Below are 21537 nucleotides of genomic sequence, written 5' to 3'. Positions count from 1 at the left end.
AATGTTCACAAGTCAGGGTGTGATGTGTTCTTGAGGGGGTAACGACTTTGCTGAGACACATCCACATACCACATGCACCCATTTCAAGCACATAACTCAGTGTGCGTGGTGCTGAAGGGGAGCATTGGGGGAGTTCTGGACTTCTTCTGCCTCGTTCTCTCTCAGCCTCCCCTGCCCGTGCTGTGCGTCCAGCCTCGGTTCTGGGTGAGCTGAGGGCATCCCAGGTGCAGGGCAAAGGAGGCTTCTTTCTGAACTGTTCAGTTTTCTTTTTTGGGATAGCAGGGCCCTGGAAGGGCATGGGTTATGTGGGGGTGACCCTGCCTCTCTGGCTTGCCTCCCCAGAGCACCTGAAGGAGCGCTTGGCCAATGAGCTGTCCAGCCTGCCCAAGGTGCGTCTGATCCGCGCCAACAAGAGGGAGGGCCTGGTGCGAGCCCGGCTTCTGGGCGCTTCTGCGGCGAAGGGTGAAGTGCTGACCTTCCTGGACTGCCACTGTGAGTGCCATGAGGGTTGGCTCGAGCCGCTGCTGCAGAGGTGAGCGGTGTGGGCGGGGGGCCGCACATGGTGCAGAAGCAGAAACTTCTTACCTGGGCATAAGGGGCTGCCGGGCACCTGGGTTCAGAAGGCCCTTGGGCAGTCCTCTGTCACTGTGCGTGATAACAGCCCTTGCCCCACAGGGCTGCAGAGGCCATTCAATGAATTAATACATATACACAGTCCTTAGAACATGCTAGCATGTAGGAGGCCTTATTAGTGTTTCTTTTATTCCTACTTATTTTATATGTTTACTGTGGAAGAAAAAAAATATCAATCACATAGAGTCACATGGTTTAAGAATATATATTTTGGCTTATTTCCTTCAAGAAAGGCTGTCTTATCCATTATACCCCATGCCTACAATGCTTAGGACCCATGAACCTTTAACAGACCCCCAAAATGTTTTTACGTTAATTTTTTTTCATTCAGAAGGAAAAAAAATGAGTACCAATAATGACTGCACATTAATGAATTTAGCCTGGATGGTGTTTGTCCTTATATCAGCATAGTCATAAAATAGAGTTTTTTATATATATATATTTATGGAGCTATGAAAAGTCATAATACAGCCCTATCTTCAAGGACATGTCTCCTGTTGTCCCATGGCATGTTCCCCTGACCCTCCCAATCAGCCTGTCCTCCAAAACTACTGTCACGGGGCCCCCACTTTTGTTCTCATCCCTCGTTCTCTCCCCGTGCTCCCGATTCTGTATCATAGCAGTCAGGAGCTGGACTGGCTGACTCGGAGCTCTGCCAGGTTGAGGAGGAAGGGTCAAGGTCAAGGTGGGGAGGGTCTGCCTCTGGTCCCTCCCTGTGGAGCAGGTGAAGGGTTGGGAGGACCAGGGTCTCCGCAGTTGGCAGACTGTTTTCCTGTGGGCTCAAGTGCTTTGGTGCCAGAGTCTGCTGGAAGAACTGGGGACCCACTGACCTCTCTTCCTGTGTGAGACCAGGCTCCCCACTATTCTGCTACTTCTGCCGTCCTTGGTCCTGTCTTCTGTGGGTGCCACAGCTGCCTCTTTCTCCTCCTCAGCTCTGCTGAGCTTCACTAGCAGCAGGAACCCACGGTTTCCCTGGCCTGTGATGGAGTCTGAGGGTGTTTAGAACATGGTGAGCTAAGAGTTTCCTCTGGAACCTGGACCGGTGGGTTTGGCCTTCACCTCCTCCCCACTGTGCACACAGATGGCTACCTTGAGGCCAGTCTAAAGGCAGCAATGTGCTAATGCTTCCCAGAATTCTGCTCCCGCCCATCCCCGGGAGGCAGCAAGGCAGCCCTCCCCATAGATAAGTCCTTGTTCCATATCTCTATACAAAAGCACCCCAGCTGGGGAATTTGTAAAATATACCAGCTCCTGTTCTCACGGCAGACTCTTTGGATCTGAATCTCTGAGGGTAGGCTTGGGCTTCTGGGTGTTTCTGAAGCTCCCAGGGACCTAGGCGGGCACCAGAGTTGGCACACACTGGTCCCTTAGACTGTCCAACAAGAACAGTAACCCTGTTCCTCTGGGGCTTTTGGAATAGATCTTTGGTTCCCAAGCTCCTGGTAATTTCTGAGCTGTGGACTAGGGATGCCGGACAGCCCACGGTGTGCAGCTCAGCCCTACACAACAAAGAATGGTTTAGCCCCAGATGCCAGTAGCACACCCCCTTGTTCCCCCCCCCTTCCCCCACCGTGGTGCACACTGCTACTGGGCCTGCTCATTGTGCGACTCTGCTCCAGGGGCCTTTCTGCCAATGCTGGCTCTCCCCAGTTTTCCTTTTCCTGTAAAAATTTGGCTCCCCTTGGCTCCGACCAGCTTGATTGCAAGTCACAAGTTCTTGTCTGTGCCAGGGGCTAAGCAGCTTCTTTGAACCTGCCCAGTGGGTCTGCCATTGGTCCCTTCAAACCTTTTAAGAGCACCCTCAGTTTATTGAAAGAATTGGGTATTAGTAGTACCTGGTCTGCGTCTTCCTCGCTTTAGAGAATTCACAGATTTTATTCATACTGTCTATCCCAAACAGTGCAATTTCACCTAATACTATAATTCTTACAGAAGTGTGGTATTCACATCACTAACTTTCTGGTATTATTCTAAGGACTCTTAAAGCTCGAGTCTGCTTTATCTCTGTTTCTTCACACCATTTTTCTGTGGGACTTAGGATTTTTAGGTCTCAGACACCAGAAAAAACCCCCGAAATGGAACCCAGAGAAATCCAGTGTTCATACACAGCTCAGTCTCAACTCCTCTTACCTGGATGTGTCATCAAATACAGAGTACCCACACGATGTGGCAGCGTGCTGAAGGACGCTTGGGTCTGCAGTCATGACTGGGGAGAGCAGCTGAAGCAGACACGTGGGCTGATACCCTCAGTGGGAAGTTTCTCGCTTTAATACCATGTAACATTTCACAGTAACAAGAATTAAAAGAATAGCAGTAGATCCAGGCTCTCTGTCAGTCATCTTTTACAAACATTCCCTCAGGGAGTCCTTCCATTAACCCCCTGAGTAGGTATTGATGCGGCTGTGTTACCTATGGGCAATAGGCTCAGAGAGGTTAGGTGACTTGGCTAAGGTCACATAGCAAATAAGAGGCAGGATTCAAATTTTTTTTCTAACTCCAAAGCTGATGCCCTGGTCTGGACGCATCTCTGTTCTGAAGTGGGATAATTATTTCTTAACATGAAGATGTTTCATTGTGATTACATGAAGAAACTTCTTGCTGTCTTTAGACACTGGAAGTCTATTTTCTGTTCTAAAAGTGATCTTTGGTTTTCACATGTCTCGACTTTCATGGAGGGACTCGAGTTTATGCGGCAGAGCCATAGACAGAATCAGAACATGAAAGCTGTGGGATCTTCCGTCTTCAGACCAGAATCATTCCTTCCTCAGCTTCCCCCGTCACCCGAGCAATCCCTCTGATGAACACCTTTCAGGGTGGGATGTGGCCGCAGGCCTTTCTCACACAGGTGTTCCTCCTTCCTCGTGGAAGGGGGAAGTGATCTCATCCCCAAGCTCCCCTCTCATTCCCTGGCCACCTGTCTGCACGGAGAGGCACACGGGGCGTCCTGGTGTTCACAGGATTGGCGAAGAGGAGTCAGCGGTGGTGTGCCCTGTGATCGATGTGATTGACTGGAACACGTTTGAGTACCTGGGCAACCCTGGGGAGCCTCAGATTGGCGGCTTCGACTGGAGGCTGGTGTTCACGTGGCATGTGGTCCCCGAGAGGGAGAGGGTGCGGATGCGGTCCCCCATCGATGTCATCAGGTGAGGGGGGACTTCTGGGCGCTCACTCTTGGAGCGGGCCTTGTTGCGTCTGGCTGTCATGTCAGGGAGGGCCTCTGGGAGGGCAGGTTGGCTCTTGCTCCCTCGTTTTCTCCAGAGCAGTTGTTTACTTTTATTAAAAAGCTTTGCCGCAGGGCACCTGGGTGGCTCAGTTGGTTAAGCGACGGTTTTTGGCTCGGGTCGTGGTCCTGGAGTCCCGGCATCGAGTCCCTCATTAGGCTTCCAGCTCCACGGGGAGTCCGCTTCTCCCTCTGACCCTCTCCCCTCTCATGCTCTCTCTCACTCTCTCTCTCAAATAAATAAATAAATAAATAAATAAATAAATAAATAAATCTTAAAAAAAAAAGCTTTGCTCCACACATGAATTTTATATTGGTATACTTTATTGATTGATTTACTTATTTAAAAAACTGTGGTAAAATGTGTATAATATAAAATTTCCTACTTTCACTGTTTTTAAGTGTCAGTTTAGTGTCATCAAGCACATTCACGATATTGTACAACCATCACCTCTATATACTTCCAGGACATTTTCATTGTCCTGTCCAGAAACTCTATATCCATCAAGCAATGGCTTCCCTTTCTCTTCTCTAACCCCTGGTGACTACTATTCTACTTTTTGTCCCTATGGATTTCTCTAGTCTAGATTGCTCATAAGTGGGATCACACAACACTTGTCCTTTTGTGTCTGGCTTCCTTTACTTAACATCACGTTTTCAAGGTTCTTCTAGAACTCCATTTCTTCTTCATGGCTGAATAATATTCCACTGTATATACACCCATGTTTGATTATCCACCCACCTGCTGACAGACCCTTGGGTTGTTTCTACCTTTTGGTTATTGTAAACAGGGCTGCTGTGGATGTTGGGATACTGTTATCTGTTTGAGTCCTCGTTATCAGTTTTTTGGGGTGTATACCTAGGAATGCAATTGGTGGGTCATATGATAATTTCAAGCTTAACATTTTGAGGACATGGTGTCAGGCACTTTTTCAACTGGGTAGACCTGGGACTGAATGGGCCACCTTTGACCAGTGAGTAAGTCTGGCTCTGAGTAGAGTGGGCTTAAAGGGGGCTCAGTTGCTCTCTCCTTCATTGAGGTCTTGATGTGATAGCATGGCTTCTTCCTCCCCTTCCTAGTTCAGGACCAAATGGGAGGCAGATATGGGAATGAGGGGGATGGAGGGCAAACATCAGCTTTATTGCTGGTGAACGGAGCTGGAAATGGTGTCTTAGATCAGCACCCTATCAGCACCCTTGTTTGGTAGGTGGGCTTCTGGATCTTCTACCTGAGCTCTGACCCTGAGATGACTCACTGCTGAGCAGAGGGAAACACCTGTGGGAATGGTGTTGAGAGATGGGGGAAGAGAGATGAATGGGGCCAAGTCATGTCCAGCCTGGAAGGCCAAGAACAGGGCTTTGGACTTTACCCTGAGAGGGTAGAAGCTGCTGGAAGGATTTGAACTGGAAATGACCATTGCCTGTTGCATTCTTTAAAGGTTGCTGGATGCCATGCGGTGAGGGGCCTGCAGGGGGTGGGGCAGAGGGCAGCAACATCATTAGGAGGCATCGTAGTCTTCCAGTCAGAAGGGACGGTGCAGGAGAAGATGGAAAGAAGTGAAGGACTCTGGGGATGTTGCAGTGGAAGTTTGCAAGAGACTGAAGGAGAATGGGGGAGGAAGAGATTAGGTGATGCCCAAGCTTCGGGAGTCCAGAGGGACATCCTACCTAAACTTTCACTGAACAGATTTGTAAACTGAGGCTCAGAGTAGGAAGGATCCTATCTAGGTTCACCTAAACAGCTTGGGACGCTGACCTGAACTCCCATGGTCCCCTCCCCAACCCCATTACACACACAGGTACTCAGGGATGTCATGGCCAACTCCCCTTCCCTTCCTATAATATCCCTGGGCCTCAGTTTCCTCACCTGTGAAATAGATACCAGCATATCCACTCTGCCTCCTTCTCAGACTTTTAGGATGAACACACTTGGAAAAGCCGTGTAGTCTAGAGCCTTCCCTTCTACAAGGAATCTTGCTGTCCCTTTCCCGTTGGGCCAGCACAGAGAGCACAGGGAAAGCCAATACTTTGTCAGGGGCCAGGATCGCGGCTGGAGGATCTTAACATTTGTAGACAGTCAGGCTCTTAATGAAGTTTAGTTCTCCATTTCCGAATGTGTCCTTTTGTATCTGTGTCTCCTGGTGTGTTGACCCTACAGCTTTCTGCTGTGGTAGGACGGAAGCCTTGGGCCCTTTCTGGAACATCAGGCCCGGGTGAAGAAGCAGGCCAGTGCTGGCCATCTGGGTCCTGGAGAAGAGGCCACTCATGCAGGAGAGGAACAGGCCCTGGGGAGCTTTAAGATGACAGCGTGGCCTTCCATGGTCTTCCATAGCCCTAAGGGCAGCTGTGCTTGCCCTCCCTGTGACTGTACGGCCAAGTCCACTGAAGCAAGGCACTAGCCATCTTCTTGGCGAGCACTTCTCTCTCCTTGACTCTCCTTGTCTGTACTTCTAAAAGGATGAGGTTTTCTCTCACCCTCAGGCCTCTGCTCATGCTGGTGTCTTCTTGAAGAACCATTCCATTCCTCGTCTCCGCCATCTCCCCTGTGTTCCTCAGGCTGGGCCCTTCCCATCTGCCCCAGGCCTCCCTCTGTGTGCCCCTGGGACTCTGGCTTGACCAGGGTGCTCTCACACAGTGCTGGTTGAGATGTCCATGAGCTTCCCCAGAGCAGGGACTGTGAGGTACATCTCTGCCTCCAGGCTCAGCTTAGCGCCTGGCACAGAGCATGAACTCAGGGTGTGCTTAGAGACGGATGGGCAGCCAGAGGGCTTGGGGCGGGCAGGAGTTCAACTGTGCTGGCTTCCTGCCGTCATTCACATCGCAATATGGTTCTCACACTCTTCTAGGTCTCCAACGATGGCTGGAGGGCTGTTTGCTGTGAGTAAGAAATATTTTGAGTATCTGGGGTCTTATGATACAGGAATGGAAGTTTGGGGCGGAGAAAACCTGGAATTCTCCTTTAGGGTAAGTATTCCAGTTTTCTCTTTGGACTCATTCTTAACCTGTTCTCTCTTTCTCTCTCTCTCTCTCTCAATCTCTCTCTCTTGGGGAATGTTGGGATTTTCTAGGAGACCCTGGTGGACTTTTCCTTCATGTTGGCAAATTTTATCTACCAGTCCTGAAATACGATAGTAGTGGCATAGACATCCTATAAATATGCTTGTCTTCTTGTTTGAACCTTATGAACTTTTCATAGATTTGGGGCAAGGAAACCTCTCCCTTGAGAAGTCACCCAGTTCTTTTCTCCCACTATAACAGGGAGGAACTGGGGCCCAGATGGGGGAGGTGATGGGGTCAGGGTCACCCAAACAGTGAGTGCAAACACAGGCCCCTGCCTCCCGACCCCATCTTTGGGAACCTTGATTTGCTTAATTACTCATGAAGTACCCTGTTTGTTGCAGTAACTTTCCAGCTTGGCCACACATGAAAATTGTCAGGGAGACTTGCTAAAAAGGCAGATTTATATGTACAGTCCCCAGAAAGTCAGCTTTGACGGATTTTCAGTTGGGACCAGGAATCTGCTTTTTGGAACAAGCCCACCTACTAGTTCTGCTGCGTGTGACCCCTAGCTGCCCCTTAGAGAGACCGCTAACATTTCAATGTGATTTCCAGTTCACCAAATCCTGCATTTTAAAGTATTTATGTCAGTGTCTGTACTTTTTAACAGAAAAACGTCATTTTTCTGTAGATTTTATTTATTTGATATAGAGATCACAAGAGGGGGGGGGCAGAAAGCAGGCTCCCTGCTGAGCAGAGAGCCTGATATAGGGCTCAATGCCAGAATCCTGAGATCATGACCTGAGCCGAAGGCAGAGGCTTAACCCACTGAGTATCCCAGGTGCTCCTAATAGAAAAATTTTAAGTTTCAATAATGTTTCCTGCTTTGAAAGAGTTTCATAAGAATTGGCCCGCCCCCAGAAGCTCACATCCCACATTTTAAGTACCAGATCTTATCCCTGGTCACACATCCTGGGGACAGTGGGGTATTCCCAACCATCTGTCCCTGGCATGAAATGCTCTCAGACAAGGCAGCCTGGTGAGGTGTTGGGTATGCTTTTAATGGTCTTTCTGCCTCTTCCCTAGGTGTCAGGCTGCTCTGCCTACCTCTAGAAGTTCTTCCTTTCTCCCTTCCAAACCTCTCTTCTTACTTGCTGCTTTCCTATCTTCTGTGGCTAGGAGACCAGGTAAAGAGCCTGTGTTTTACATGATGAGTAAATGGGTTCCTGGTGAGGTCAGCTATGGGGGCTCCTTGGGTCAAGTGCATGAGCTCTAGTGCATGGACTGCAGGGGCTCGCTTCTGATGGCTTATTCATCTTCAGGGTTATGTTCTTGTTCTTTGACTGTGTTCTGAATGAGCTGGGGAGGTGGCCTCCTGTCCAGGGTGAGGCCCTGGCTGTGTTCATCGTGACATCTATGTGCCTGGCCTCCTGGCTGCGGGCATTGTGGACCCACAGCCCGCCCGCCACTCACCCGCCCGCCTCCTCCCTGCTCTGTGCACAGATCTGGCAGTGCGGTGGGACCCTGGAAACACACCCCTGCTCGCACGTTGGCCATGTTTTCCCCAAGCAAGCTCCCTACTCCCGCAACAAGGCTCTGGCCAACTGCGTCCGAGCCGCCGAAGTGTGGATGGATGAATTTAAAGAGCTCTACTACCATCGCAACCCGCACGCCCGCTTGGTGAGTTCCCCAGCCCGCCTGTGGCCCCCCCCACCCCGGCTGGCCATCTCCAAACCAAAGCAGCCGATTCTGGCTTCCCCGCCCCCAGTGAACTGGCTCCAGAAATAGAGACTGACTCAAACACCCATGATACAAGTCTGGGAACCCCTTATTCCTCCCACTTAGAATAATACCGGCTGTTGCTTCTCATTAGTCACAGTGATGATGGTCTGTGCAGTCATCACCAACCCTGATTTCCAGACTACTGAACCACACTGCTCCCGGGGGACTGTGGGGCTAGGTTCCTGCTTGCCTCCCGTGGCCTGATGTTTTTGCCCGCTGATCAACGCCTAACTGGGTTTCATGTGTATTTCTGTTGAAAGACATTATGACGTACATATTGTTGATTCTTTACAACCAGACTCATGGCCAACAGCTGTAACACGTGCCCGAGCGAAGCCCATCTCACCCATGTAATTTCTCTGTCAGGCCCAGCGTGGCCTTCTTGAACCTAGGAATGCTAGCCAGCCCTCCAGCATGGTGCTTGGCGGGGCTTTTGAACAGTGATGTCACCAACCCAGAGTGGCAAAACCTGGAAGATGTGGCACTAGGCAGATCCCAAACGGGACACTTGTTGACAGTACGGGAACTGAGACGTGACCTAGGCTAGGAGTGTCCTGTGGGGTGATTGTGATTTCTGGCCACTCTGCTCATGTCTGCGAGTGACGGAGAAGGTGTGGAACCACAAATACTGATATTAGGGTTGCAAAGACATTTCAGCGAGTAGGTCTACTGCCTCTGCACGCGTCAGCTCTCCACAGGCCCCGGCACAGGGTGCCCACCTGTGTCAGCGTAACTCAGGGGGCTGCTTGGCAAGATGAGATGTGTTGTAAACACTCTCGATTCTGGCCACTTGAGGAAAATCTCTTCTTCTGAATCCTTAGCGAGCCCTTCAGGATAGTTGTGAAACTCTCATTTTTTAGATGACAGAAGGGAAGCTCAGAGAACTTGCCCAAGGCCTTGGGGGCGATGCAGACAGATCTGGGCCTGGGGTGTGTGCCTTCCCATGGATCCCTCTCCCTGCTCTGCTGAACCCTGTGAAGCTGCCCCGACCCCCCCCCCCCCCCGCCCCTTGGCCGTTCTCCGCCTCTGGACGCCAGGGTCATGGCTTCCTCTGTCCTACCCACGGCCACAGGATGGAAACATTAGCTCCTTCCTCTAACCCAGGCTGGAAGCCCCAGTTCCCTCTTCCTGAGGATTCCCAAAGAATAACATAGGGTCACGGCATATGCCTTTGGTCTGGATGCCTGGGACCCAGCATTAAAATGGGCATCTGGTTGAAGGGGAGGACCCTGTGACTCACCAAAGAAAGAACCGCTGGGAAATAAGTAAAAATCTGAAATTTTACTCAGCCAGTTTTCTGTCATTACCATCTTGCTATCTAGCTTGTCACATTTTGATACTCTAGCATCATGGGGCAGGGACGGTAACATGTCAGCCCTCAGCTTTGTGCCTCTGGCCGTGCTCAGTAGACGCTTACTTTTATTCAGTTACAGGGAAGTTCTCAATCCTTGGTCTGGTGCAGAAAACTGACCTCCCACCAGTATTTATCATCGCGGCGCTTTGCGCTCGCCACTCCAAGTATATGCTCCAACGTCAGTATGTTGAGCACACGAGGTCTTTGAGCGTGATGACATGGAGGATGCTTGACCTGTGTTTGAAAGTGCACGCTCAGGTATCAGTCGTCCAGAAGGTCCTGGTGTACGTGCTCTGCAGATGGTCGCTGGTCTGGGATCACGTGCTCACTGACGTGCAGGCCCAGGACCCAGCGTGGCCCCAGGACCTGGAGGCTCCCTGACTTCATCACCAGGCGCTTTGTGTTGTGTAGCTGGCTGCGCCTCCCTCAAGCGAGGACCCCTGAGAAGGCAGTCATTTGTGGGACCATCTCGGCTGCCGGGGAGCGGCAGCTGTGTCTGAGGCTGGTCTGAGCTTCTGAGCCTGTGTGGGGCCTGGCGCTCCGGAGGTGCTCAGTGCTGCCAAGGAAGGGAGCGTCCGTGGAGAGGGGGCCGCAGGGACTCACTGTCTGCTGTTTTCTCAGGAACCCTTTGGGGATGTGACAGAGAGGAAGCAGCTCCGTGCAAAGCTCCAGTGTAAGGACTTCAGGTGGTTCTTGGAGAACGTGTACCCAGAATTGCACGTGCCTGAGGACCGGCCTGGCTTCTTCGGGATGGTGAGCGAGGCGGGCGTGTGGCGGGCTGGGAGTTTCTTGATCAACAAATCCTGGCCAAGAAAGGCCCCTTTACGGGGACTGCTGCCTCCCTCTCCCTCCCTACCCTCCTGCATTCAGGCACTGTCTTTCCTTCTCCCCATGTCTGGGCCTGGGGTCCAGAATGGCAGTACGAGAAGCCACCTCCAAACTGGTGAGTATAAGCCTCCCATTTTATAGATGAGGAGACGGAGGCTCACTTAGTGCTTCCATGTTCAGTGGCAGTCACCTCGCTTCAGTCTTCAGTGGCTGGACCAGTTAATAATGTCCTACTCAGGGATTCATAAAGGCAGTAATGGAGGAAGATGTGTCACTTCTGTTATTTTAAAGAACCTGAAAGAAATGTTTCTGGGATGAAGTCAACTAAAATGTCCAGTGCCTTTCGCTTTTGGGAGGAAATACACCAACTTAGGGAGGTCTCCTGTGTCATGTTGATCAGAAGTGCCTGTGTTCTATTCTGGAAGTCTCTGATAAATGCAAAGCAGGACACCCTATGACCAACTAATCTTAGACAAAATAGGAAAGAATATCCAGTGGAGAAAAAGCTATTCTCTTCAACAAATGGTGTTGGGAAAATTGGACAGCCACATGCAGAAGAATGAAACGGGACTGTTTTCCTATACCATACATAAAGATAAACTTAAAATGGATGAAAGACTTCAATGTGAGACAGGAATCCATCAAAATCCTAGGAAACAACAGGTGTTGGCAAGGATGCGGAGAAAGGGGAACCTTCCTACACTGTTGGTGGGAATGCAAGCTGGTGCAGCCACTTTGGAAAACAGTATGGAGGTTCCGCAAAAGTTTAAAAACAGGAAAAAGTTAAAAACAGAGGTGCCTGGGGGTGCCTGGGTGGCTCAGTGGGTTAAAGCCTCTGCCTTTGGCTCAGTTCATGATCCCAGGGTCCTGGGATCAAGCCCCGCATCAGGCTCTCTGCTCCTCGGGGAGCCTGCTTCCTCTCTCTCTCTCTGCCTGCCTCTCTGCCTACTTGTGATCTCTGTCAAATAAATAAATAAAATCTTAAAAAACAAACAAACAAACAAACGGGCGCCTGGGTGGCTCAGTGGGTTAAAGCCTCTGCCTTTGGCTCAGGTCATGATCTCAGGGTCCTGGGATCGAGCCCCATCAGGCTCTCTGCTCAGCAGGGAGCCTGCTTCCTCCTCTTTCTCTGCCTACTTGTGATTGCTGTCTATTAAATAAATAAAATATTTTTTAAAAAAGTTAAAAACAGAGCTACCCTACGACCCAGCAATTGCACTACTATTTATCTGAAGGATACAAACATAGTGATTCGAAGGGGCACATGTCCACAAAACAGCAACAATGTCCACAACAGCCAAACTATGGAAAGAGCCCAGATGTCCATTGATAGCTGAATGGATAAAGCATATGTGGTGTGTGCATATATATATTGATTGGAATATTACTCGGCCATCAAAAATAGTGAAATCTTGACTTCTGCAATGAACTAGAAGGTATTAAGCTAAGTGAAATAAGTTAATCAGAGAAAGACAATTATATCATTTCACTCATACGTGGAATTTAAGAAACAAGATGAACATGGGGAAGAAAAGGAAAAATAAAGTAAGGTGAAAACAGAAAGGGAGGCAAACTGTAAGAGACTCTTAACTCTAGGAAACAAACTGCGGGTTGCTGGAGGGGAGGAGGGTTGGGGGATGGGGCTTTTGGGTGATGGACATCAAGGAGGGCACATGATCTAATGAGCACTGGGTCTTATATGAGACTGATGAATCACTAAATTCTACCTCTGAAACTAAAAAGAGAGAGAGAATTGTAAGCACATTGCATGGAATGTGAGTTCTCAGTAACTGAGCTAAATCAGAACCAATTACATCTTCAGTCACCTAAAAAACATAAAAGCAAACACTGTGAACAACTATCTCCCTAATAGGTGGGGTCTCTTGACTGTTTCTAAATCTCTGGCTCTTTTGATGAAATTTTCATTCACCCAATGTATTTGTGTTTCTCAAGAGTGTCTGTAACTTTCAGAATACCCCAACTTTAACATTTACATGGAGCTTACCCTGTGCTAGGCACTGCTCTGGGCATCGGGGTTTGATGGTGGAAGGACAACCACTACCCCACCTTCAAGAAGTGTATTGTCTATGAGGGAGGTGGACATTAAATAAATAATCACACACAAAAAATAAATACAGAGCAGGCCATTAATGCATTAAATTCAATTTTCATTGTGAAAATGAAAATCCTTTAGCTGTTAACTGTTAAAAAACAAAACAAAACAAAACAAAAAAACCAAAAAAACCCCAGCATCTGTTTTCCTGTAGAAAGTCTCACCCTTGGGGTTACCTCATTATCTCCCTGTGGGGGTCTTTTAAATGGTGCCTCTCTCACCCACCCTTCTTAAACTAAAAATGAGGTCTAAAGCCTTGACTGGAGTGGGAATCGACCTTTTATGGCAATGACACTTCCTGGATGCACTCTGGGTTCCAACTGCGTCAACAGTGGGAGCACCTCACCTCTGGTCTCCTGCCTCTAGTGACAAGGGAGCCCCCCCCCCCCCCCCCCCCCCCGGACCAGCTGCTCTCAGGGGCCATTCAGCCTTCTGTCTCATGTTTCTGGTGGCTGTTGACAGTCATGGCCTAGGCTCATATTTCTTCTTAAATATGGAAGGTTTCACAAATTTGCTTGTCATCCTTAAGCAGGGCCCACCCTGATCTTCTCCACATCATTCTAATTTTAGCATATGTGCTGCGCAAGTGAGCCCTAGACCCGTATTTCAAATGGCATTGCCAATCGGGGCTTTTTCTAGTGTTTTCGTTCCTTCTGCACCATGAGCTGAGATTCTTCTGTAAAGAAGAATGTTCCCTCACTAACCAGGAAAGTTTGGTATCTACAAAATTTAGAGTTCATTCAGAAAAGGCGTAAACCATTTTTCAGTCTTTCTCTTTATTTGCCTGTTTTCAGGGTAAGAGTTATCGCTCCAGTTTGCTCCAATGGGGCAGACGGAATGGGTTGTTTTTGTTTGTTTCTTGGCTCATTTGCATTTTGGCTTTTTTTCTTTAGCAACATTGTAAACCAACGGGCTTTTATAGGGCCAATGGGCTTCTGTCAATTAGTCTGGTGTGTGTGCGCGCGCGTGCATGTGTGTGTGTTTTCTTTCAACTGCTCAGGTTGCCTGTCTTTGGCTAGTGAGAATCTCTTTCTTTTGGCCTCTAGAATCTTGACCCCTTCTGTTGGTTTGATTGCCTCCTTGATTCTGGCCACACTTGTCTTCTCCATCCCTGCTGCCATCCTTCCCAGAAGCCCCAACACTTTCTGTGGGGGGCAGTGGTCAGAGCCCACAGTCTGGATGAAAGTGATGGCCTTTGTCTCTAGAGCACACACCACAACCGAAACCCAATGCTAGCCACATAAATAATGGGACATTTTTTAATAGCCATGTTTTAAAAAAAGGAGCAAGTAAAGTTTATAATATATTTTCATTGAGTATACCCCCAATATTATTAGTTTTAACACTTGTTTTCACACTGAGTCTTGAAATCTGCGGTGTATTTTATCTTTACAGCGTGTCTCAGTGTGGACTTAGCCCCATCAGGTGCCCTGGGCCACATGCCGCCAGTGGGTACCATGTGGGACAGCCCAGCACTATAGCTTTTCAGTAGGCAGAGAAAGGAAATGCGTATTTTTGAGAAACAAATTGTGAGCTCATACTGATATCTCAAATTCAAATGTAATCTTACAGGATTTTTTTCTTCTTTGATATTACACTTGTATTTCTTCTTCTTTTTTAAGATTTTATTTATTTATTTGACAGAGAGAGAGAGAGAGAGAGAGCATGAGCACAAGCAGGGAGAGGGGCAGAGAGAGAGGGAGAAGCAGGCTCCCCACTGAGCAGGGAGCCTGATGTGGGGCTCGATCCCAGGACTCTGGGATCATGATCTGAATTGAAGGCAGATGCTTAACCAACTGAACCACCAGGTACCCCAATACTTGTATTTCTTTTTTCTTACACTGAAAATCTAATTTTTAAGAAATATCCACATATAACTTATTTGCTTTATCTTAAACTTTTTTTATTTTTTATTTTTAAAGATTTTATTTGACAGACAGAGATCACAAGTAGGCAGAGAGGCAGGCAGAGAGAGGGTGGGGAACAGGCTCCCTGCTGAGCAAAGAGCCTGATGCAGGGGCTCTATCCCAGGGCCCTCAGATCATGACCTGAGGCTTAACCCTCTGAGCCACCCAGGCACCCCTATCTTAAACTTTTATTTAAAGTAGTTTCAAAATAATAACACACTGACAGTGTGATACTGAATGAGGTTTAAGATTTCTTTGCAGATCTATTTGTTTGCAGAATATAGTTCACTAAGGAAATGTAATCAAATACGAGATAGTCTAAAAAAATGGTATGTTCTAGAGTCACTTAATATCATTTTTTCTATGTCTCATCAACAGGATACAGCTGGCTTATTTAATCTCAGTTTTAATCATTAGAGGCTCCCAACCTCCTTTAGTGTTTTTGTAGTTTCTTCCAAATCTTTCTGAACATAGGGAATTCATTTGAGGTCAATGTCCTTTGGTGGTCAAGACATAGCTAGATGACATTTGAACCCTTCCAAGCCTAAGATGCTCTGATTATTCTAAACATCTCCTATTCCCAGATTCCTTCACAAAGCAAAGAGTCTCCAAGAACATGGAAGTCTGTGATTTACAAGCTGGTGGATTGTGGAAACTTCTTTCTTTTTTTTTTTTTTTTTAGATTTTTATTTATTTATTTGAGAGAGAGACAGTGAGAGAGAACATGAGAGGCGAGAAGGTCAGAGGGAGAAGCAGACTCCCCATGGAGCTGGGAGCCCGATGCGGGACTCGATCCCGGGACTCCAGGACCGTGACCTGAACCGAAGGCAGTTGCTCAACCAACTGAGCCACCCAGGCACCCCTGGAAACTTCTTTCTATATGGCTGAGTCTTGTCTTCGGAAACAGCCTAGTCAAGGGTGGACAAGGGCCAGGGCAGGGGTGGGGTTCACAAGGAGTTCATTGAGGGGTCTTTGAACTCTCCAGAAAGGGGTTTAGAAAGGTGTGTGTCTTTCCCTAGAGGCTCCTGAAAGGGAAGAGGGAGCTTGGTTTTTTGCTCTTAGAATGTTTGAAGGGTTTTAGATCTAAGAGGTACCTCAGAGATGACATTAGATAGACTGCGTCGAGTGATGGAGAGAGCACTGGACTTGGGAGCTGAGGTCCCGGATTCAGACTTGGGTGTCTATACTTGCGTGACTTTGGGCAAGTCATCAGCTCTGTATTATGCTGTTTCTTGTAGCCTAGAATCGTGTGCTTCTAATCTGGGGGCTGGTGAATCTCTCAATCAGGGTATCTTTTTGCAGATGCATTCTTGCAGGAGTCCTTGGTACATGTGTGAGGCAACAACCCAGCTATGCTTGGACTAGTGTAGCCAAAAGGCTGCACTAACGAGAACTGGAGAGATAGGAGCTTTCAGGCCATAAAGAGTTAAACTGTCTGCAACTCAGATCTAGCATCTTAAAACGGGGGTTATGCTTCTTGCCTATGGCATAGAATGGGAAGGCGCTTTCAGACCTCGAAATGTCAGGGACTTTTCCCATTAAATCCAGTTCTCAAAGCAGACACTGCTTTCTAATGGGGTCATTACCCTCAGAAGCTTGGGTGGGATCTGTTGTTGCATATAAATCTGGACCAAAATGCCACCTTTGTGTTTTGTTTAGCTGAAGAACAAAGGACTGAAAGACTACTGCTTTGACTATAACCCTCCCAACGAAAACCAGATCGTGGGACACCAGGTCCTTCTCTATCTCTGTCACGGAATGGGTCAGAACCAGGTAGGTGCTGCTTCTGTCTAGCTGAACATTCCAGGGCCAGCGGGCAGCAGACAGCAGGAGGCGCTGTGCTCAAGGGACTCTTGGTATGAATCTCTCTGTTTTAAAAAAATTAAAAGTTTGATAACAAAGATCAGAGTAAAAAAAATAAAATAAAATAAAAAATTAAACCTTTGGTTTTTTTGCATGATCCAGGTATTATAGGCTTATTGCAGAACGTTTGAAAAATACAAAAAAAAAAAAACCCAAAAGCCAAAAAACAAAAAACCCAACCCAGAAGCAGTAAGTAAATGACAGGACCCAGCAATCACCATTAGAATGAAGACATATTTATTTCCCATCTCTTTGAATGCAAGGCCTTTGGATTATTGTTTGAAATCGTTATTATCATCATGTCTATGTGTTTTCTATCTCATTATTTCCACTTAACTTTATCATACTTTTCTTGTGTTACTAGACATCCTTTGAGAATATCATTCCCAAGGGCCTCTTGATAACCCTTCACGCAGGTAGATTACTATTTAGTTATATCTGAGTCCCTGCCTGCCTGTCTTTGTGGTTGTAAGTGCTTCTGCCACTAACTTCTTGTCAGAAAAAAAAAAAAGGAAAAAAAAAAAACAAACCCCAACAGATCTGCATTTCAGATGAGTTCCTTAGAATTAATGCTTAAATGGAATTACACGTTTTGATGCACGGTGCCACACAAAGGAGTGTTTAGAGTAACTACCAGGGGCCTGGGCAGGGCTGTCTGGGTGATATCTGAGTTTCAGGGTGGGCAGGTGGAGACCAGGAAGGTGTGTGGCCTGGACCAGGATCCCAGCCCAAGCAGGCAGATACACCAGCAGGGCGGGGCCTGTGGAGGAGGGAGGAGACGAGGTGTCAGACATCTGGAGACGAAGTGGTGGGATTAGAATTTCTTCCAACCTGGAGTCCCCCCAGGTTCTCGCCCAGCGATTTCCCTCCTTCCACATCAGACAGTAACTTGTGCATGTTGGCTGCTCCGTTTTTAGTTCTTCGAGTACACGTCCCAGAAGGAAATACGCTATAACACCCACCAGCCAGAGGCCTGCATCGCCGTGGAGGCAGGAACGGACATTCTCACCATGCATCTCTGCCAGGACACTGTCCCGGAGAATCAGAAGTTCATCTTGCAGGCGGTAAGCGAGCTTGTCTCCTGCATTCCTTGCTGTCGGTCCCGGCGCTGCCAATGGGGGGAGTAGAGGGAGAGTTCTTGGGCCTAGTCCTCGCGGGCCTCAGGGGGGGCAGCCACATACCGGAGACTGGGGGCTTCCCTCAAACTGCTGGCAGTGTGGTGGGGGTCTGGCATTCAGCGTCAGCACCCAGCATCGGTAGCATTATGGCTCCCCTCCAGTCGTCCTGCCCTCCTCCAACCTGTGGCCATGGCCATGCAAAGAGGAGCTGTGCAAACACAGTTGAAGATGAAAGGGGGTTTAAATGAGTGGAGCAAATAGGCAAAGTGTAAGGGTGTGAGGTTAGGTTAGACCCAGGTAGAAGCTACTCCATGTCTTTAAGCCTCATTTTCCCCAGCTGTAGAATGGGAACCATAACAGTGGACCAGATGTGTGGCAGAAATAGTCCTTGGAAACCATGAAGTTCTACAGAGATCAGCTGTTACTTGTAGGATAAGAATGGACATCAAGAAACACAGGATAAGAAAACACTCCTCGGGGGGAGTTGGCGCTCCTTCGGAATAGTTACTGGGGGCTGGGAACTGGGTATTATTTCAGGCCTGAAAGGCGCCAGCCATACTGCACAGCCACAACGGGACCCATGAATCAGTCAAATCCTTTGAGTCATGAAAAAGCACTTGAGGGAATAAATCCAAAGCAAATAATTCAAAAGAAAAAAATCAGTTCTCTTTTATCTCCACGGGAGGCTTTCATTCCCAGCCTGACCCCAGGGATGGAAAGATTGGTCTCTGTTGCTTATAAATGGGTTAATTCTAGGTACGATTAGAAGGTGGCATCCATTTTCCCGTGACAGTATTATGATTAGCAGTGAAACCCGCAGGCTCCCTAGGCAAGCCCTGCGCTGTGGCACTATGCATCTGATACAAAAAATAAGACAGAAGACACCCCCGGTCTGTGGTTCTCTACAGCGCCTGCCCCCGTCTCCTTCTCTTTTCTCTTCTTTTTTTTTTTTTAAAGATTTTATTTATTTATTTGAGAGAGAGACAGTGAGAGAGAACATGAACAAGGAGAAAGTCAGAGGGAGAAGCAGACTCCCCGTGGAGCTGGGAGCCCGATGCGGGACTCGATCCCGGGACTCCGGGATCATGACCTGAGCCGAAGGCCGTCGTCCAACCAACTGAGCCACCCAGGGGTCCCTCTTCTCTCTTCTAACTGAAACCTGTTGATAAGCCCTCGAGGAAGAGTCATGCAAGCGAGAAATCATAAAATTGGTTTGAAATGTCATTACAGTTTTATCTTAAATTTCAGTGACCATTTAAGGAAAAAATAAGTTTCCTTAGAAGGGTGGGAGGAGCGTGGCTATATTTAATCATTTCCTTTCCTGGTGCTCTGAGGGCAACTTGGGAGCTCTCTTAAGGTTTTAAAGGTGAATATTTTTTTGCGATTCTTCTTCATATAATTCCGTTTCCAAGGTTGGTCTTTCCCTAGAACAGATACGCCACTTGTTCTGCCCTTCGGGTCCTCAGACACGATGATGTTTCCTTGGGCTGTACAGCTTATGACGGAGAGAGGTGGAGGGAAAAAACAAACTCCGGGGCCAGAGGAGAGGCTTGCTGAGCTAACTCAGCAACAGTTGGGAAAAAGAAGAGAAGGGGGGAAGCATTAAAGAGGACCGTGGTTTTGGGGGCTGGGGAAATGGTCATGGTCCCGTAGAACCGATGTCTTCACAGGTGACTTACCCTCTCATCCAGCTGTTCTTTGGCTGAGCTGGGATTACAGCCAAGGTTCCTGAGTCTGCCTTTAAAAACCTGAGAGAAAGAGGTCGCCAGGGATGGAATTAGTTGACCTGAGGGACGTGAAAGAGGTTAATAAGGGATCTTTGATCACGATTTCCCTGAAAGAAAAGAATAGCGGTAGGGAAGGAGGCAGAGAGTCTGATAGATCCCTAGAGCGGCCAGCAGGTGGCACCACCAGCCCTGACGGTGGAGTTGTGGACCCTGGTGCCAAGCTTCTGGGGACAGGGGCTCCACACCTGTCCACACCTGGCCCTTCCTATGCGCACACAGTCCCCCGTTGCCTTAGCACAGGGCAGACACTCCATGCTCAGTAACTGCTTCTGAAATGATAAAAAGTCCCCTGAGCTCTGAAGAATACATTATAAGGAAAAAGATACTTTCTGGGGAATTAGTTGGGTTTCTCTTAAATATCTGTAGTTTATCATCTCTTGTAGGATGGTTCTTTATTCCACACACAGTCCAATAAGTGCGTTCAGGCTGAGAGGAAGCCGTTCAGTGACAGTTTCGTACCCCTCTTGCGGGACTGCACCGACTCAGAACATCAGAAATGGCTCTTCAAGGAACACATGGGATAAATGGTCACTGTACGAGGAGCTCATGGAAGGAGCAGGAAGGCCCTGGACTGTGCCCGACAGAGACTGAGCTATATCCAGTGACAGATCCGCCCCCAAGCCAGCTGCTGTCCTTTGATAAGGAAGTCACTTTACAACCTGTGCAGGTGATGTTGGATTTGATAAGCTTTGTACTGATTTTGAAAACCTCAAAATTGCTCCCATATACCCTATTTCCAAAGGGTAGTCATAAATTGTTAACTCTTGATATTCAGAGAATTAAAACCTTTAAGTATTTTTCTATCAAGATGTGTGTTCTACTGTCATGCCTTTCTACGACAATCCCTAGCAAAAAGGTGAAGGTTTTATTTTTGGTGTTTGCAGGGATTACCAGCCATTAAGATGTTTGCATGGGTGGAAATCAGGCTCATGCAGCGTGCTCTACGTAAACTGACAACACCTCAGACATTGGGTTAGTTTTTCTCAGTGTAGACAGATGAACACTAGGATTGTTGTGTTGATGATCACCCAGAACAACTCCAGCTGTCCTGGCAACCATCAATCTGATGCCACTCTGAACTTCGGTTTCTTCTTCTGTAGAATGAGAATAATGAAACCAAGCATGGAGGGGAGTCACGAGAATGAAATAACAGAGCAGATGTGGGGTTAGTTCAGTCCCGGGCTTGTAGTACGGGCTCATTAAATTTCTAGTTTCATAAATAACATGTTATAATATGTGAAGCACAATAAATTTATCAGTGGGTGTTCATCCAAAAATAAATACTAAGTAATCTGGTTATTTTATGGGATTAAATAGCCCATCGGGAGGCGGGACTGTGGTATGAACTCCTTCCAGCACAGCTCAGTTCTCCTGTAAATGGTTCAAGCGAGAACTTTTATGTTCTCCATCTTTTCCCCTTTCTGTGTGTCCCTCTGAGCTGGATGAAGGGGTGTCAGCCCCCTCCCCCTACCCCCCGGGGCATGGGAGGCAGTTCAGGCAGATGTAAAACGGATGCTGACCAAGTCCATAGGGAGTGCGAGGAGGCGTTTGTGCGCATTCACAGGCCACTGCCACTAATCTGTTTGGCCTGTGAGTCATCCTCTTACTCCTGCAATCAACTGACACGTGGTCATTTTTAGGGTAGAGAACTAATAAGACATTTTTTAGGGTGTCAAGGGAAATATTTTTATGGACTGGGAGGCAATTTACATTTTGAGGAACACACCCCTTCTCCGAGGGTTGGGGAATCTGAGCCTGGGTGTCTCCCCCTGGCCCACTGGAAGGTGTGAGTTGGCCCCCAGCCCCAGGACGTGGAGCCAGGAGCCGCCGGCCGGCCTTAGCTAAGCCATGGTACGTCATCCCACCTTCCAAGACTCATTTCCTCATCTGCGTCACGGGGATAAGAATGTCCTTCAGAATGTTGATTTCTTAACT

General features: G+C 48.1%; 1 protein-coding gene and 1 non-coding gene across 3 annotated transcripts in view; one reads left to right on the top strand and one right to left on the bottom strand.

The window, feature by feature from the left end:
- Positions 1-20411, top strand: part of GALNT12 (polypeptide N-acetylgalactosaminyltransferase 12) — a 38106-nt gene extending 17695 nt beyond the window's left edge. The window contains exons 3-10 of one of the 2 annotated variants that reach the window (XM_032307707.1): positions 343-532; positions 3591-3776; positions 6700-6817; positions 8354-8530; positions 10608-10739; positions 16494-16607; positions 17615-17761; positions 19986-20411. In XM_032307707.1, the coding sequence (XP_032163598.1) occupies positions 343-532; positions 3591-3776; positions 6700-6817; positions 8354-8530; positions 10608-10739; positions 16494-16607; positions 17615-17761; positions 19986-20126 (1205 nt within the window). In that variant the 3' untranslated portion in view covers positions 20127-20411. The remainder of the gene's footprint in view (positions 1-342; positions 533-3590; positions 3777-6699; positions 6818-8353; positions 8531-10607; positions 10740-16493; positions 16608-17614; positions 17762-19985) is intronic. The other variant, XM_032307708.1, reaches the window with a different exon arrangement.
- Positions 13415-13521, bottom strand: LOC116571229. The gene has a single exon (XR_004277794.1). It is a non-coding gene; the product is annotated as a U6 spliceosomal RNA (small nuclear RNA).
- Positions 20412-21537: the final 1126 nt, after the last annotated feature.

This window comes from Mustela erminea, chromosome 12 (assembly GCF_009829155.1).
Source record: "Mustela erminea isolate mMusErm1 chromosome 12, mMusErm1.Pri, whole genome shotgun sequence".
Lineage (NCBI taxonomy): Eukaryota > Metazoa > Chordata > Mammalia > Carnivora > Mustelidae > Mustela > Mustela erminea.
This window is presented reverse-complemented; position numbering and strand designations above follow the sequence as displayed.